The 16,569-nt window shown below is 35.2% G+C and overlaps 1 protein-coding gene across 1 annotated transcript in view; it reads left to right on the forward strand.

The window, feature by feature from the left end:
• Positions 1 to 15,743, forward strand: part of LOC108545127 (roundabout homolog 2-like) — a 176,818-nt gene extending 161,075 nt beyond the window's left edge. The window contains 3 exon segments of the mRNA XM_017896612.1: positions 857 to 1,030; positions 10,336 to 10,536; positions 11,800 to 15,743. Coding sequence (XP_017752101.1) covers positions 857 to 1,030; positions 10,336 to 10,536; positions 11,800 to 11,801 — 377 coding nt within the window. The 3' untranslated portion in view covers positions 11,802 to 15,743.
• The last annotated feature ends 826 nt before the right edge of the window (positions 15,744 to 16,569 follow it).

The following is a 16,569-nucleotide window of genomic DNA, read 5'->3' on the forward strand; positions in this document are numbered from 1 at the left end:
ACAGGAGAATAAATACATGCACATAAACCAGGCCTCTGTTACTATAATAAAGATGGTATTAAAATCGTAAGGTGTTGAAAATGTATTAGCTAACCTTTTCCCAGAATATATTTCCCTGTACACCTACTCTAAACCACAAGGAAAGGACACAGCACATATCACTTTTCAGTGAGAACTTGGAGCCTGCTCAGATACAATAATATTCACCAGAAAATACCTATTGCACGCTGGATGTACAAGGTGATTTTAACCTGCTGTCCTCTACACAGATGTTATTGAGTTTATGCCAAAAGAGGTAGAAGTCATCGTGTGTGTGCATAAGTGGTAAGGTCGATGTAATACATGTGTCTGAGCAGACCTTTCATGTAAAATTTCAGATGTAATTACCATATGGCATTCTTCTGTGTTCAGAGAGAGTTTGTAAATTTCCAAGGATGAAATTTTATTAAACAAATAAAACAGTATATACTTCATAGATAGCTTCTTTAATTTTAAGAACTAAAAGCTGCATGAATTTGCATGCATCTTTGAAAATATCACTAATATTGTCAAGGTTAAATAAAAGTATAATCAATCATGCAATATTGAGTTTTGGATTGGTGGATCTGTTTTATGTTCATTTGTTTGATTTTGGGGAGGGTCAGTGGGGTGTTGTTAGCTTATTAAAAATTGAACAAAATACGTGCACCTAAGAATGTAGAAAATATATTTTTCTACAGAGATGCACCAATATTTGCTATCTTCAAATGTTATCTCTAGGTAGATTTACAGGTTAGTCATAGAGCAGAAATACAGGACAGAATCAGCATGCTATAATGACATTCTCCAGAACCCATTCCCTTTATTTTCATTTTAGGAAAAGCCTTTACCTCCTCTCAAAGACCTCGACCTACCAGCCCATTTTCTACTGACAGTAACACCAGTGCAGCCATGAGTCAAAGTCAGAGGCCTCGGCCCACTAAAAAACACAAGGGAGGGCGGATGGACCAACAACCAGCATTGCCTCATCGAAGGGAAGGAATGACAGATGGTAGGTTTCTTTCCTTTACCCTTGTTTTCTCACTGAAGAGACGTGCTCCATGCAGTCATTTACTTAGATTAATGTAGTCATGGTAGCTTAACCATTGCCTCATTACATAACAAGACAAACCTCGCAATATGGTCTTGTTCAAATAAAACACCATTTTTAAAAACAATCTAGAATTATTTCTATGTTATTAAGCCTCAAGAAATACATGCCATACAATTTTTTGAGGTTGATTTATTTTTGCCATTCTGGCATCTTTCATAGATGCTTTTTAGTGAGCATTTTACTTTAAGAGTAGGAAAGAAAACATGAGCTGCATGTGCACTTATATTGTCAGAACTTTTATAATATTAAATTACAATATCTTAGCTGCTGTTTCACTTTTGGAAAAAAAGACTTTTTGAAATGCTATAGTAATTTTTTAGTCACAAATTTCAGAGCCAAAATCAGGCTACAGGTCATGTGGTTGAAGAGTGTCTTAGTCTGTCTGGGTGGCTATAAAAACATAGAGGCCTGCATTGTACGACAATGTTCGATGACAGACTGCATGTGAGACAGCAGTGCCATAAGGTTAAAATGCTGTCTTTATGCTCTACCTTTTTTGTTTAAATACAGAAATATAACACCGTTGTGTTATAACTGCCTGTAGCATTCAGTACAGAAACATGCTGCACAGATTTTTACCCCAGATCAATGGTGTGTAGTCAGCTATACCATCTAGGTTTGTCTAAATACACTGCATGACACTTGCAGAACAATGAAATCACCTAACACCACATTTCTCAGAACTTATCTCCATCATTAGGTAACACGTGACTGTACCATAAGCTGGCAGATTCCGAACAACAGAAATTTTCTGCACAAATCTGGAGTGTGCAAAGTCCAAGATCAAGGCACTGGCAGATTTGGTGTCTGGTGAGGACCCACGTTCTGGTTCATAGAGGGTGCCTTTTCATTGTGTGCTCACATAGTGGAAGGCACAAGGTTCTCTCGGGTGTGTCTTACAGGGCGCTCATCCCTTCAGGAGGACCCCACCCTCATTAACTAATCACCTGCCAAAGGCCCCACCTCCCAATATCATCACACTGGGGATTAGGATTTTAACGTATGAATTTTGGGGGTACACAAACATCCAGACTCTAGCAGAGGGTCAGCAAACTTCTTCTATTAAAGTCTAGATAGTAAATATTTGTGGCTTTTGGGACATATGGTCTCTGTCACAACTACTCAACACTGCCATTGTTGCATGACTACAGCTATAAAAAAAGTAGAATAGGCCAGGCATGGTGGTTCACGCCTGTAATCCCAGCACTTTAGGAGGCTAAGGTGGGCAGATCACAAGGTCAGAAGATCAAGACCTTCCTGGTCAACATGGTGTAAACCTCCTCTCTACTAAAAGTACAAAAATTAGCCGGGCGTGGTGGTGCATGCCTGTAATCCCAGCTACTCGGGAGGCTGAGGCAGGAGAATTGCTTGAACCAGGGAGTCAGAGGTTGCGGTGAGTTGAGATCATGCCACTGCACTCCAGCCTGGGCAACAGAGCAAGTCTCCTTCTAAAAAAGCAAAGAAAAGTAGAATAATGGATATGACTGACTTCCAACAAAACATCATTCACAAAATGGGCAGTGGCTGGATTTGGCCCATGGTCCATAGTTTGCTGATCTAGCTCAATCTTTTTATTTATATATAGCATCCAGTATTTGAGTATTTGCTTAAACACTGTTAGTTTCAAGAAACACAATGTTACTGGAAGATATCCACGTTCAGTAATGAGTATTTCATTAGCTTTACAGAATATAGTCTATTTCCCATATTTTTAATTTAGTTCTTATATCTTTTAAAGAATGAAATAAAATATATATACTGAAGTTATAGTCTAAGGATATGTAACACATACTTAAAGTGTCTACTACACTGTCAGATTGAAAGGTAAATTTCTTTTTCCTTTTTAGCACTATACCCTATAAGCGCACAAACATTATCCTAACATAGTTCAATTAAACACCAAAAGGATAAACTTTTAAAAACTGCACAATAGGACCATCTGGGAAGCTCTAAAATATATCCTAGACACTCAGATTCAATTATTCTGGGGTGAAACCCAGTTACAGGTAATGTTAAAGCTCCACAAGAGAACCTGTCTTGGAGAAGCTATGACCTAGTCCTGAGCACACTTACACTTACCATTACAGGACAGAATGGAGCTTAGTTGAAAAAGAAGAAAAGCATTTGTTTTTTATTCGTTTGGGGAAGGGAGTATCCAATCCTGCAGCCCTATTTGTGCTTTCTTTTGTCATCTTACAAAGGTAAGAGGACTTAAAAAGCCAAATAGATTTGTTCTACATGCTTTCCGGTTTACTTATCTTTCCTGCTTCCTTTGTTTTCAATGGAATATGAAGGTTAGGGTACAATGGAGATTTTTGAGTCTCTGTAAATGGGTATCCTGTAGTGAGTAAGAATGTTCACCACTGTCTTTCTGCCTTAGATGTTCCGAAGATTAGCTGAGCACTTAAAACTGTTTGTAGCGTTGATCTAATTCTTCGTAAATAAAAAAGGACTACTTTCACTGAATTGCTAGTTATAAAACTAATAGTTGATAATTAATTTTTGTATTTTTTTTTCTGTTGTGAATATTGTGGAAAGAGAAAAATGTCTAGGGTAAAATTTTTTCTGTGGGTTTTTCCGAAAATGGTTTGAAGATATATTCAGAATATATTGGAAGACATAAAATATAAAAAAACAAAATAGAGATTTAATTTTTCCTGAAACACTTTTATTGCAGAGCTTGTTAAGAATGTTTCCCTTAAAGCAAGCTGCCTCCTAGTTTAAAGTATGATCAATATATTGCTTGTTTTTCTAAAAAATAAATAAGTTTCTAAATTTTCAAATTTGCCAGCATCTCAAAAAGGGGTTATGGATAATGTGTTATTAGAAAATGATACATTTTAGAAGTAGCGATATAGCAAAGGAAATTTCAGCCCACATATCTTCCCAAGTGCGTAATCCAAAGCCATTTTAATTATGATACGGTGCAAAGACATTTATTTTGGATGGTGCTTTACAGGTTACCCTTAAGAACACTGTTATTTTGCAGCAAATGCGTGTGTCATAGCATTTATATGGTATGGATCTATGTGTCAGAAATAATTTCATAATGTTTTATATGAAAATCAAGTTGTTCTTTTTGGGAAGGCTGATGCCTAGCAGCATTGAGTGTACAGACATTTTACAATAAACCTTTTGCATTATAGATTTTACAATAGTGTTTGCTGTCTTCTAAGCAGTAATGTAAAGATGTAGGCCTTTTCAGCACCGGGAACCATCATTTTCTAGATCAGACCTTTATGGTTTCTGAGGGGAAGACAGAACATGAGTGGTTGTTGGGAGGTTGTAATGGCAAGTGGCATCCTGCTTCATTGGCAACAACTCTGCCATGTGGTGTCAAACTAACTACTGGGGTAAGAAAGCAGCCTTCCCTGTGTCCCATAAGAAAGATTATTAACGGCGGGAAATGTCAGTCTGTATCCCAAAGACTGAAAAATCCCACACACATCTTAAAGGGTGTTCTTTTCCCTTTTGTAAGTTTCTCCAAAGCAGGCATTGCTGAGTCCGAATCTTGTATTCTATTTGTCTTATAAATCAAAGAATACCCTTGGAAGCCGATATATTGACCAATGCTAAAAAAGGAAGATAGATCTGTTTACCCATCAACCTGTTTTTCCCAGGTAATTTGTTTCCAGCCTATTCTCCCTTTCACCTAGCTTTTTGTTTTTTTGTTTTTTTGTTTTTTTGTTTTTTTTTTTTTTTTTTTTTTTGGAGAGGGAGTTTTGCTCCTGTCATCCAGGCTGTAGTGCAATGGTGCGATCTCAGCTCACTGCAACTTCCACCTTCTGGGTTCAAGTGATTCTCCTGCCTCAGCCTCCTGAGTAGCTGGGATTACAGGCATGCACCACCACAACCAGCAAATTTTGTATTTTTGGTAGAGACAGGGTTTTACCATGTTGGCCAGGCTAGTCTCGAACTTCTGACCTCAGGCTATCTGCCCACCTCCACCTCCCAAAGTGCCGGGATTATAGGCATGAGCCACCATGCCCGGCCCCTTTCCCCTAGTTCTTAATGTCCTGTTCAGAGAAGGGGCCCTTTCTCATCTCTGCCGCATACTAGCGTTGGCCTTTGAGCAAATAAATTTACATATTTATTATTCACTCAAATACTTATTAAGCATATAACATATAATAGACAATGGGAGCCAAACAGACAAAAATCTCCTGCCTTTTTATATTTCAGTTAGGGAAGATAGATGAAGACCAACCTAAGTACATACATGAACATGTAAGTAAGATGGTGATAAATGTTACGGGGTAAAAACAAAGGGAAGGGAGTTGAGAAGTATAGGTGTAGGGAGGAAGTATTTTTAAGTAGAGTGATTGGGGAAGGCCTCACCAAGAAGGCAGCATTTGAGAAAAGACTGGAATAACATAAGCGAAAGAGTAATGCTGATATCTGAGGAAAGGTTATTCTAGGAAGTGAGAATAGCAAGTGAAAGCCTGAGATTTATTTGATAAAAAGGAAAGGGAACGATATGACTGGAGCAGAGAGAGAAACAAGATAGAATACGAAGTCAGGCAAGCAAACAAGGACTAGTGTTTGTCAGACCTTTAAGCTACCATAATGACATTAGCTCTTACTTTGAATGGTAAACCACTGGACGGCGTGTGTATATATGTGCATGTGTGCATGCATGTGTGTGTGTTTAAGGCAGGAAAGTGACACGATCTTACTTATTTATTTTTTAAAAAGTAATTCTAGCTGCTGTGTTGAGATATACTAAACGAGGCAAAGTGGAGATTGTGGAAGCTACCTAGAGAAGAGATGATGGTGATTCATGCCAAAGGAGAATCAATGGCAATGTTAAGAAAGGTTGGATTTTGGAGGTAGAGCTAACGGGAGTTGTTATGAAATAAACATAGGCCATAAAGAAAGGAAGCCACATTACTCTGAAACGTTGGCTAACTTGTAGAATGTAACTGTGACCAATTGAGAGAAGAAACACTGCAGAGGAAGCATATTTTATATAGGATGATCTGGAGCTGAGTTTTGATGCATGAAATTTGAGAAGCTTTCTAAACACCTAAGTGGAACTGTCCAGTGTAGACCTGGTTATATGAGTCTGGAGTGTATAGGAGGAAAGATCCAAGCTGGAGATTTTCATTTCTTTTGCCTTCATTTTCTTATCTAAAATGGAAGGTAATAATGTCACCTATCTCATTGGGCTGTTGTGTGCCTGAAAAGAGCTAATCCTCCGTAGACCAGTAAGAGACTTTTTAGTGAATTGATTTGGTTGAAATGAATCAACATAGAAATGAGTAATAAATTTAATTTAAGTAAATGTATTTGATTACATACTTTTATTTTCAAAACCCATTCTTAATCCCATTTCTTTTCCAATTAGTTTATTTCAATGTGCATGTAATGTCCTTTCTTCTTAAAATATATAAACTCCAAGGATATTTCTTATGAAGCTATATAATTTTTGGTTAAATTAAATAATAATCAGAATTTTAGCTGGCATAAGCAGATGCTGTTTTGGCCATTTTAAAAATGAAGCTGCTCTGATGGAGAATAAAAATCAATGACAAGATAAGTTATTTTGGAAGCAAATACAATAATTTCTGCTCACTGGCAGTCTAAGTTCAATAAATCAAATGAAATAATTTGCATTTATAATAACATATAGTGAAGGAAGTCAGTACTGTCGAATATGAAGGAAACACCAAACTCATTGGATTATCCAACAAACAGATATCTCAATATTGGATTATTTCTTCATTTTGGAAAAATATTCCAAATGCAACTTTATCCTCCCAACCAGAGACCCTGTTCCCTTCAGTTATTAGCAATTCATAATTTAACATGAGGACACATGTAAGAACTGGCAATGCTGCTCCATCTTAGGAACTCAGAGGAGATGCTCCAGAGACCAACATTATCAGTTCAATGGAGAATAGTATCATTTTGCTCATAAAAGAGAGTATAAAGGTTCTTGAAGTCTTTGAAAGGAATGGCTTAGCTGACTGTTAAGGAAGCTATCTTTTGTCTACAAGAAATTTATACGTTTTCCTTCTAAATTTCACAAACAGAATGTTATTAGAAACAACAGAATACATTTACAAAAATGGCATCAGAAATAATTGACTACGTTATGTACAATATCCTCTATTAATGAAATAAATATGTATTTTATACGATATTTGGTCTTTATGAAAAAATAATATAATTAACAGTATTCTAAGGATGAACAAAGAAGTTTACAATAACATGCAAGAAAAATGAGAAGAAAATGGTCCAAATTGATGTTCAGAAGATTTCAAAATCTTCAGCAAAGTAATTTCAGAACTAATACATACTTAAAAGCGAAAGAAAGGACTATGATTTCACAATCGAAGACATACAAAATATAAAGCTATTATGAGCTGAAGAGTTAATAAAAAAGAGATGAAAAGGGAGTTGATATTGGAACCTTATATTTTTTCTTATCTGATATTTACTTTAAAGAGTTTTCTGAAAATTCTCTCTTCTACTCTGTCTCAAATGTCTGTGATGCAGTGTCTTCGCTAGCACCGTAAAACACATTCAATCTTTACTCTGAACATTGGTTATTACTTATTAAAATTAATACATTGGAAGATTATAATATATTAGTTGTAACTCATTAGCGAACTCATGAAACGAACAGCCAGAATTGGTTGTCAAGCAGAATGTTAATTGCATTTAATAAATGTTAGCTTAATGTTGTTAAATGTGCCACATACATGGGTAAAGGCAGTCATATCATTCTGAATTTCCTGAGGGAGACATTCCCTTTGGAGACCTTTTGTTCTTGGGGCCTTGTGTTAGCACAGCTTCTGGAATTTCTAGTGATCTTATTTTGTGTCATGGTATTTCTTGGGGAAGGAGGGTTGGACAGTGGATTGAACATAAACAGTGAACTGCCCTTTACACCTTGCATGATAGCCTCAATATGCAACTGAAAACACTTTCCACATTTAACTGTTGAACAACACTAGTCAATTTTGTTTCAATGATGTGATGGCCAAAAGACAGCAGAGAGAGCAATAATATGAGCTTTGGAAATAAACAATTGACTTTTATTTTCCCCAAATTTCTTTTGTATGGGTAATACTTGTATGAGGGCAAAGATTTTCTTCAACTTGAACTAAAACCTGTATTTTTCATTAAATTTTAGTCCATTCTAAATATTATTCAAAATTTTTAGATCTTCCACCACCACCAGATCCCCCGCCAGGTCAGGGTTTAAGGCAGCAAATAGGCTCGAGCCAGCAGGCTGGTAACCTGGAAAACTCGACAGAGAGAAAAGGAAGCTCTCTGGAGAGACAGCATGCATCCAACTTAGAAGACACAAAGAGCTCACTGGATTGTCCAACTAGAACCTCTCTAGAGTGGCAGCGACAAACCCAGGAATGGATAAGCTCCACAGAACGACAAGAAGATACACGGAAAGCCCCACACAAACAAGGTGTCGGATCAGGTGTGTTCTGCACAGTCCCAAGAAAGTGTGGACTGTTACCATTTCTTTTCCTACCAGGTATTCTAGAAATGGCAGTTGTTTAAGGGCATCTGAAAAACATTAGCCTTCGATCAGTAATGGAATTTGGAATTCCTTAGCAGAGTTTACCAGTACATGCCTTAAGGCTGATTCCAACGGGCAATGTTCCTCAGCCAACCTCTCCACAGGGTCTTTGATCTCAAGAGACTTGCAAGCTTCATCTAAACTGCTCAGTAGAAAATTTTATTTTTTGGCCTATTAATGTTTATATTGAGTACTTTAAAGATCGCTAAATTTAATCGTTTGTATCAGTTTAATCTCTGCCTTCAGCAAGTTTGTTCATTTTGACTGAAGTAACCAGTCATTCGAAAGGAGAACTCACATCAAACAGGTGAATTCATTAAAATTACAAAGTTGCAGGAAAATGCCCAGTCACAGACCCTCACGTTAGATAAGGTTATACTGGGCGTGCACTTTCTCCAACTGTTAATCAGTTGATTGATTTAGTTGATTGTTAATGTGTCTATGGGAAGTGCTTTTTTATACATCAAGCTTCCTGGAAATGTCACAGAAATAAATTTCATTGTTTGTAGTTAGATTTTTTTGGGGGGCGGGGGGTCGCGAGAGGTGGGGAGCCTGTTTTATAAATGTATTTTCGGAGACATCTCTTCTCATGTCAGGATTCATTGAGTATTGAAACACACACATACACACAATCTTTGAAAAAATATATTTTCACTTATTCATTTGGACTTCAAGTGTTCTAGATAGGCCTCTCTCCATGCATTTTCCATAACTCCATTTTGACACAACTCGATTCTCAAGTTTTTGGAAAATGTCATTGGTGCAAGGGCCAGTAGATGACAATTTTAATATCTAGGTTTAGTGAAACATTTAGAAAGTTTACACCATTCAGGCTGTGAGAGAAAAATTATGTGGTTCTTGTCATTAAAGACTATGTAAGGGGAGAAATAGTAAATTCAGTTGGCATTAATCATAGAATAATAGCCCATACATAGAAAGAAAGTGAAAAGCAGAGGGAATGGGGTGTGGAGTGGGAGCAGTGAGAATAAAGAGGGAAAGAAAAAACAATGTTTGAACTATTAAGTGATTATTTGTAACATATGTCACGAGTTATTTGTAGAGAGACAATCCGTAAAAAAAAAAATTAGCATATTATTTATTTAAATGTGTGAGTTTCTCTTTTCTTTTAAGGAAATACATAGTCCTTTAAATATTGTATTTCTGTCTCAAAAAGCAACATAAATTTTAAAAGCTTATTTAATTAACTAATATATAGTTATTTATTTAAATCGATTGAGAAAATGTTGCCATAATTTCAACTGAAACAAAAACCAAGTTTCTTTAATCTTAATGGGAAAATTGAACTGGAGCCTCATTGAACTTTAGAAATTATTCTCAGATATGCTTTTGTTAAACAAAGTGTAGTTCATTGTATTCAGCCCTCTTTTATAATGATTTTAAATTTTGCAAATAATATATAACATTGTGTATTTATCCCAAGATCTCTTTTCATTTAATTCTGCTTCAGTTCCTATCGTAGGAAATGTTGCTTGCACATAGAAATTTCTTTAATATCCGGTCCTGATGAAACTTCATAATTTTAATTTTACTAAAGAATGAAATGGTAAAGCAGGCCATTCACAGTGTAATATTTAGGAGGGTAGTTTGCCTCCATGTTGCTGTTCAACTTAGCCCTTGGGGTTCTTTTCTTTTTCAGAGGAGGCCTTGGTGCCCTATAGCAAGCCCAGTTTCCCATCTCCAGGTGGCCACAGCTCATCAGGCACAGCTTCTTCTAAGGGATCCACTGGACCTCGGAAAGCCGAGGTGTTGAGAGCAGGCCACCAGCGCAATGCCAGCGACCTTCTTGACATAGGATACATGGGCTCCAACAGTCAAGGACAGTTTACAGGTGAATTATGTAAGTGCTATATAGGTCATTTAAAAGGCTATTGTGATTCAGAAAGAACCTTGAATTGATAACATTGCCATATTAAACAAATTTCAGGTTAATAGAAAACTTGCTCTGCTACGAAAACAATCAATTGCAATTCTCAGCAAGTTTGGTCATAACTTAGGCCATCACTGTATTTATTGCTGTCCATTTTTATAAAGGTTTCTGCTATTTCAAGTTTGATTTATGCTATAAAAATTGTTTTAAGTTAGTCGATTAGTCTTAATACTTGTAAGTGAAATTAAATATAGTGTATTTGTCATTTTCTTTGCCTTTTTAACTGCACACAATAAAGAAAGGGAGACACTGGCCTTTTGGTAGTTTTAAAGAAACTCCTAAGGAATTCTTCATTTTCAAGTTGCTCTTTATTTATTTTTTAAATTTGGGTAGCCACCCTTGAAGAGTTGATCTTTGATTATTAATTAATTTGTAATATTTTTTGACTACAATAACATTTTATAAATAAATTTCCATTTATGAATGAAAACTGGCATAGTATAATTAATTTTCTAAATGTAAAATACTAGGTAATAGGGAAAGTTAAGAATGTCACAGCAAAAAATGTTGAGCTGCTTGTGTTAATTTCCTCAGGAAAGTTACCAATACAGCTTTTTATTATCAGAAATATATTTGCTGGACATTTTTAACTGCCTCTTTGAATTCTGTTTAAAAGCATTGCTGAGAAAACAGCCCTGTTTCTAATATTCTCAACCACTCAACTAGTTATTGGACATGAAAAAGTAATCTGTCTTCTTAATCTATTTCCTCATCAGAAAAATAGCATTACCATTATCTTCACGTCACAGATTGTTTGGAAGATTCCATGAGATAATGACAAGAGAAATAATTTCAAAACTATAAATTTCTTTATTGATCTCAGTTGTCATTGTTGTCGGCTCTTGCCAATCTATGATTAAGATTTGTTTATAATTTTAATTTGATTCATAACTACTTGAATTTGTCTTTACCTTTTTTTCTGAAGCAATGACAGATACACAAGAGTACCAAAATAGTTCTATTGGTTGTTTAAATTTCCAAATTCTGTAGTGTTTCTTTTCTTTTACTCTTTGATCATCTCCTTCAAGTAAAATTACTTAAGTTGACAAACTCATCTATCTGAATACCTTATGTTCATTGATTATCTGTTTGCTTTGCTTTTTGTTTTGCTGGTCAAAAAAGTAGAATGCTTAATTTACATTTTATTTCTATTTTTTCTCTCTCTCTCTTTAGAGTAACTGAGAGGAGACATACAAAGCTGCTCTGAAGGACCATCAGGTCCGAACTCATGGAAGTGATGACACTAAACAGTGCAATGAACAATTTCTTTATTTATGTACTATTAAAAGAACTGTAAATGCAATGTAAAGACACACAGCCACACATATCCCACAGATATTTTAATTGTGTTCTTCTCTTAAGTACACCACCCACCTTAACTCTTTCTTGTCAGGAGTATATAAAAAAGAAAGAAAACAAAACTCACCCTACAGGAAGAAAAGGATTTTCCTCTGTATATAATTTCTTTTGTGCATTGCTATGCAAGCTCACTCTTTTTAGCTCGGTTCATATCATTGTCTGTTCTTATTGGTCTGTTGTACTATATGTGAATTAATAGGCTGTGGTGCCATATATTAACTTTTAATTGTGTAACTTTTATGTTTAAATTTTGCACTGCAATTTTATTTGGTGATAAGCACAAGTCTCTACTCCTCGTGACATGAAGAAAAAGACTGAATGTGAAGGGAGTTTCTGTACTGTAAGCTAGATTGGATAATGATGGTTGTAACAAATCATGTTAGATGGGTTTCAGTTGGGGTGTAGAAATAGGAAGATGCAAAGGAACAATGGTGTTGGCAAAGTCTTCTTTGAATATCAGGGACTGAGTCAATAAAAAAATAGTAGAAAGGTGGCTTTTACTATTGACAAAAGCAGGGGTCAAAAAAAGTAGTTTAAGTCTTAAGACTGAATATGCATTAAAGTATGCAGGTAGCAAAGATGTAATAAATTTGCTTAAAAAAAGAAATTGAAGTTTTATTTAGAATCAATTTTGCCTGTCATTGTAATTGACCCATCTGAGAATTACAATAAGCAAGAGGAAATTAAGGTGTTTTGCAAGAGCTGTATTTATATTACAGTTTTTTAAAAACATTTTCTGAATTATCATAATTAAGCTCTCCAACTCATTAAGTCAGAATATAATATGAAGTTCCCCAAGGAAATGAATAAAATGAACTCTAGAATATCTAGCAAATAGTTAAAGAAGCAATTTACTATGAAGGCATACTCGGGCTCTTCCCAAATATAAACTCTATTGCAATATCTTATTTCATCTTTCTAATACATGTACAGTACACACTAGAGGATAGAGCTGCATCGCTTAAATTCATGACTTAAAAAATAATACAGTCTATATACAATTTGTGTTTTATTTGATTAAGAAGTGAAGTTTATGCCACCCAATGTATAGCCAAATTGTACGTGCTTAAAAAGCAGTGCTGAGAGTATGTTCAGTTCACAGTAAGTAGATTTATTGGAATAAATATTTTGTGGTACATCCTCAGAAATTGGCTTCCGACTAAAATACGTTTGACCCATTTTGAATAAGGAAATTGAAAAGAAAAGTTTAAAAGGAGAAAAAAAATGCATGTTTATAAACTTTTTAAATAAAACCAGACCTTGTAAGTGGACATTAATAATTGTCCTGCCTCATTTGTTTTCACGACTTTGACAACAAGAAGTTCCTGGACATTAGTCATGTATGCTCAGAATAAATGTGACTTTGAAATATATGTTAGCTACTGTACATGTATAGTCAGTCAAGTAGAAGAGGACCTTCCTGAAATTCCCACTTGTGACATTTTCCCATGTGTTTCCTACACAATCTTAAATTTTATTTCTGTCTATACTTTCTCAAATTTTTCCTATGATAAGTTCAGTTGTTGGTGCTCTTCTAAAAATGTTCAACGTAATTAGGATCAGTTCTAAAATATGGGACCCTTCTGAGTGACAATTCGCACTCCATGCATTATTGACTCAGTGACCAATTTATGTCATGTCGTTATAACAAAGGGATGACATAATTAAACATTTCTGTCTTTTTTATTCCCTGAGACTGCATCAGCACAGGCAAGTATAGAATGTAATGTTCTTCATGGGCCCCACCAGCTTTACGGTACCATGTAATTTATTTCTTCACTGAAGAGAAAAGGAATTCTGAGACACAGTTATTAAACCCTTTATCAACTTTCTACCATCAGTGCCTGAATTCTAATGCAGTGTGATTTCTCTGGGACAAAGAGACTGAGGAAGATGAAAAGTTTCTGCCAAGAGTGAATACATACTTATTCACAACTCTAGGATGTGAGGACTTTAAATATCTCTTTATGCAGTTCCCTGCTTAACCTCTTTCTATTTAAAGGCAAACAAATTTTGAAGAGGTTTTGTGTTCCCTCTTTGTGTTTCTCTATGACCCAGTTGAGTCTAAAACCTTAGTTCATTACATATAGAACACATAGCCTTTGATCCCTGGTAACTGGCAGGTGTAGGCGATTAATACACCAAGGCTTCAAAGTGAAGTATGCATATGCAGATGACTTTTGGAATAATGTGGGCATAGCATCATACCTTCCTGAGTGTCTTCAGCATATAAAAATTAACTGTTACAGTTAAAATTCTGTCAGTGCAGACTTTGTGGTTACTTGGAATGTTCTTTTAGACTAGTCCATGTTGCCTATTACACCTAGTTTTAAACACATTGGGCAGTCACATTATGCACTCAAAATATCACCCTCAGGTAGATTGAGGGCAAGATAAAATGCTGTACCTATACAAAGGAATTCAGAAACATTATTAGAAATCAAAAGCCTTTGTCAACTTGCTACATGTAAAAAGCTACTAATCAGTGTAGTCAGATGTCAACAGAAAAACAGAACTACCTATGAGAGCCACAGCAGTTTTTCATTTCATAGCCGATTTGATGAATGTGATTAGAAATTCACTGAGCTCACTCTTACAGGTCTGCACGGAGGCCTGCAGAAGGCAATCTGGGTGGGAGAGAATGTAATCTGATCTCGCACTCACAGGCAATGCTGCTATGTAGTCACGCCCAACACAAGCACAGCTTCGTTCCTAACAGGAAAAGTCTTCCTTGGGAAAATAGCTGTATTGGTGCCCAAACTCAGGTATGCCAGTGTATGCAGGTGGAGTCGCCCTACCCCTCTTCCAGACATGTTCTATGAGACTTTTAAAATAAGGTGGGATAGTACGGGGCATGAAAAGAATTGATTCCTTCACAGGATTTGAATTCAGTTCAAGGGAGAATGTAGAAAATTCAAAACCAACATATAAGGTATCACACAACCAAGAAAAGTAAAACCATTGCAAGTTTACTTGCTTTGAGTACGAAACAGATTTAATGGTGTTCTATCCCATCGTTTAATGCTCTGAGTACTTGAAGGAAACAGATTTAATGGTGTTCTATGTCATCGTTTAATGCCCTGAGTATTTGAAGATGTTCTCAACAGGATTTGAGTTGCAAGTCTGTAATGTGCTTTGATGGAACACCGCCCAATTTCTATTCAATACATTTATGTAATTGTCCATTGACAATCTAATGATAACAGTACCATTGAACCCTAAACTGTGGTTTATCTTCGCTACTGGGAAGCAAGTGTGCGTCAGTATTAAAGATATGCAGAAACATAATGTTCACTAATTTGTTCATCCGCTTCTGTATATTGTTTATGGAATTACATGGCAAGAAATGTTGTAAAGCAACATGTCTCTCCACATTATTTTAGCGGTGAAATTACTTTGTTTTGCTTCTCTATAATGTGTACTTCAAATGAAACACCATACTTTTTTTAAAAAACTGATGTTCAATTTACTAATTTTTTAAAATCTCATAATTTCAAAAGCATTTGTTGTGATTTTAAAGTGTTGCAAGAAAAGGGATTTTGTGGCCGTGGGTAGACTTTTTATACTTTGTTTTATAGATGGATTTTTTTTTAACTGTAGTTTGTTTAAGTCACCAAGCAGTGTCCAAAATCTTCATGTGTTTCATTTGATGTTGTTAGATCAGAGAAGAAATTGGCATAAAATCGGTTAATAGTATTGTCAAAGAATTGTGTATTGTGTACTCACTGGGAAAAAATAAAATATATTCACATTTCAAATTTGTAGAAAAGCCATTTATGTAAAACAAACTTGTTTGTAGACATGCCAAAACAAGACCAGGTAGCCACTTTTAGAACTCTGCATTAATATTTTGTGACTAAATGCATAATCTGTTTCTCACTCAGTTATGGTTTGAAGAGGGACAAATAGGAATTGGTGTTGACAATTAGAAGTGACTAACAGACACTGATGAAGAACATAGCAAGCATTTGAAATATAGACCCCATTCTATCGGCACTGCTACTTTCCCCATACCATAAAGACCTTTAGACAGATTTAAAACAAATATCTTATTTTGAGAAGTATAAGTAAATCAGGAAATTGAGGGAAAATGATTTTCAATTACTTTAGAAGAGCTAATTCAAAGTTTCCTTTTTATTTTGGATGTTTTATGTTGGATGTTTTGAAAGAAAAAGTTATCTCAGGGGACTGAAAAGTTAAGAAAAGAAAATGCCCCCCCATTTTTATACATTTTATTACATATTTTTTTAATTCTTTTCACTGTAAGTTACCAAACTATAGGCTCAATTTTTACAATTTTTTTCCAAAAAAATAAAGGAGAAGGCCAAATTTTCTGTGTTTCTTTAAAATAATAATTACATAATGACAGGAAAAAAAGGAAAAAAGATTATTGGTTTAAATCCTGGAAATACTCATTTTAAAATATTTTTAAAATACAAGGTTTAGGACAACACATTTTAGAGTTTCATTTAATTTATTATGAATAATAATATTACTATAAAGAAAAATAGTATTTTTTCTTTATAGTAAAAGAGAAAAAATAATATTACTATAAAGACAAATGATGTTGCATTAATGTAATAC

The sequence above is a fragment of the Rhinopithecus bieti genome, unplaced genomic scaffold (genome assembly GCF_001698545.2).
Source record: "Rhinopithecus bieti isolate Rb0 unplaced genomic scaffold, ASM169854v2 scaffold_27898, whole genome shotgun sequence".
Classification (NCBI taxonomy): domain Eukaryota; kingdom Metazoa; phylum Chordata; class Mammalia; order Primates; family Cercopithecidae; genus Rhinopithecus; species Rhinopithecus bieti.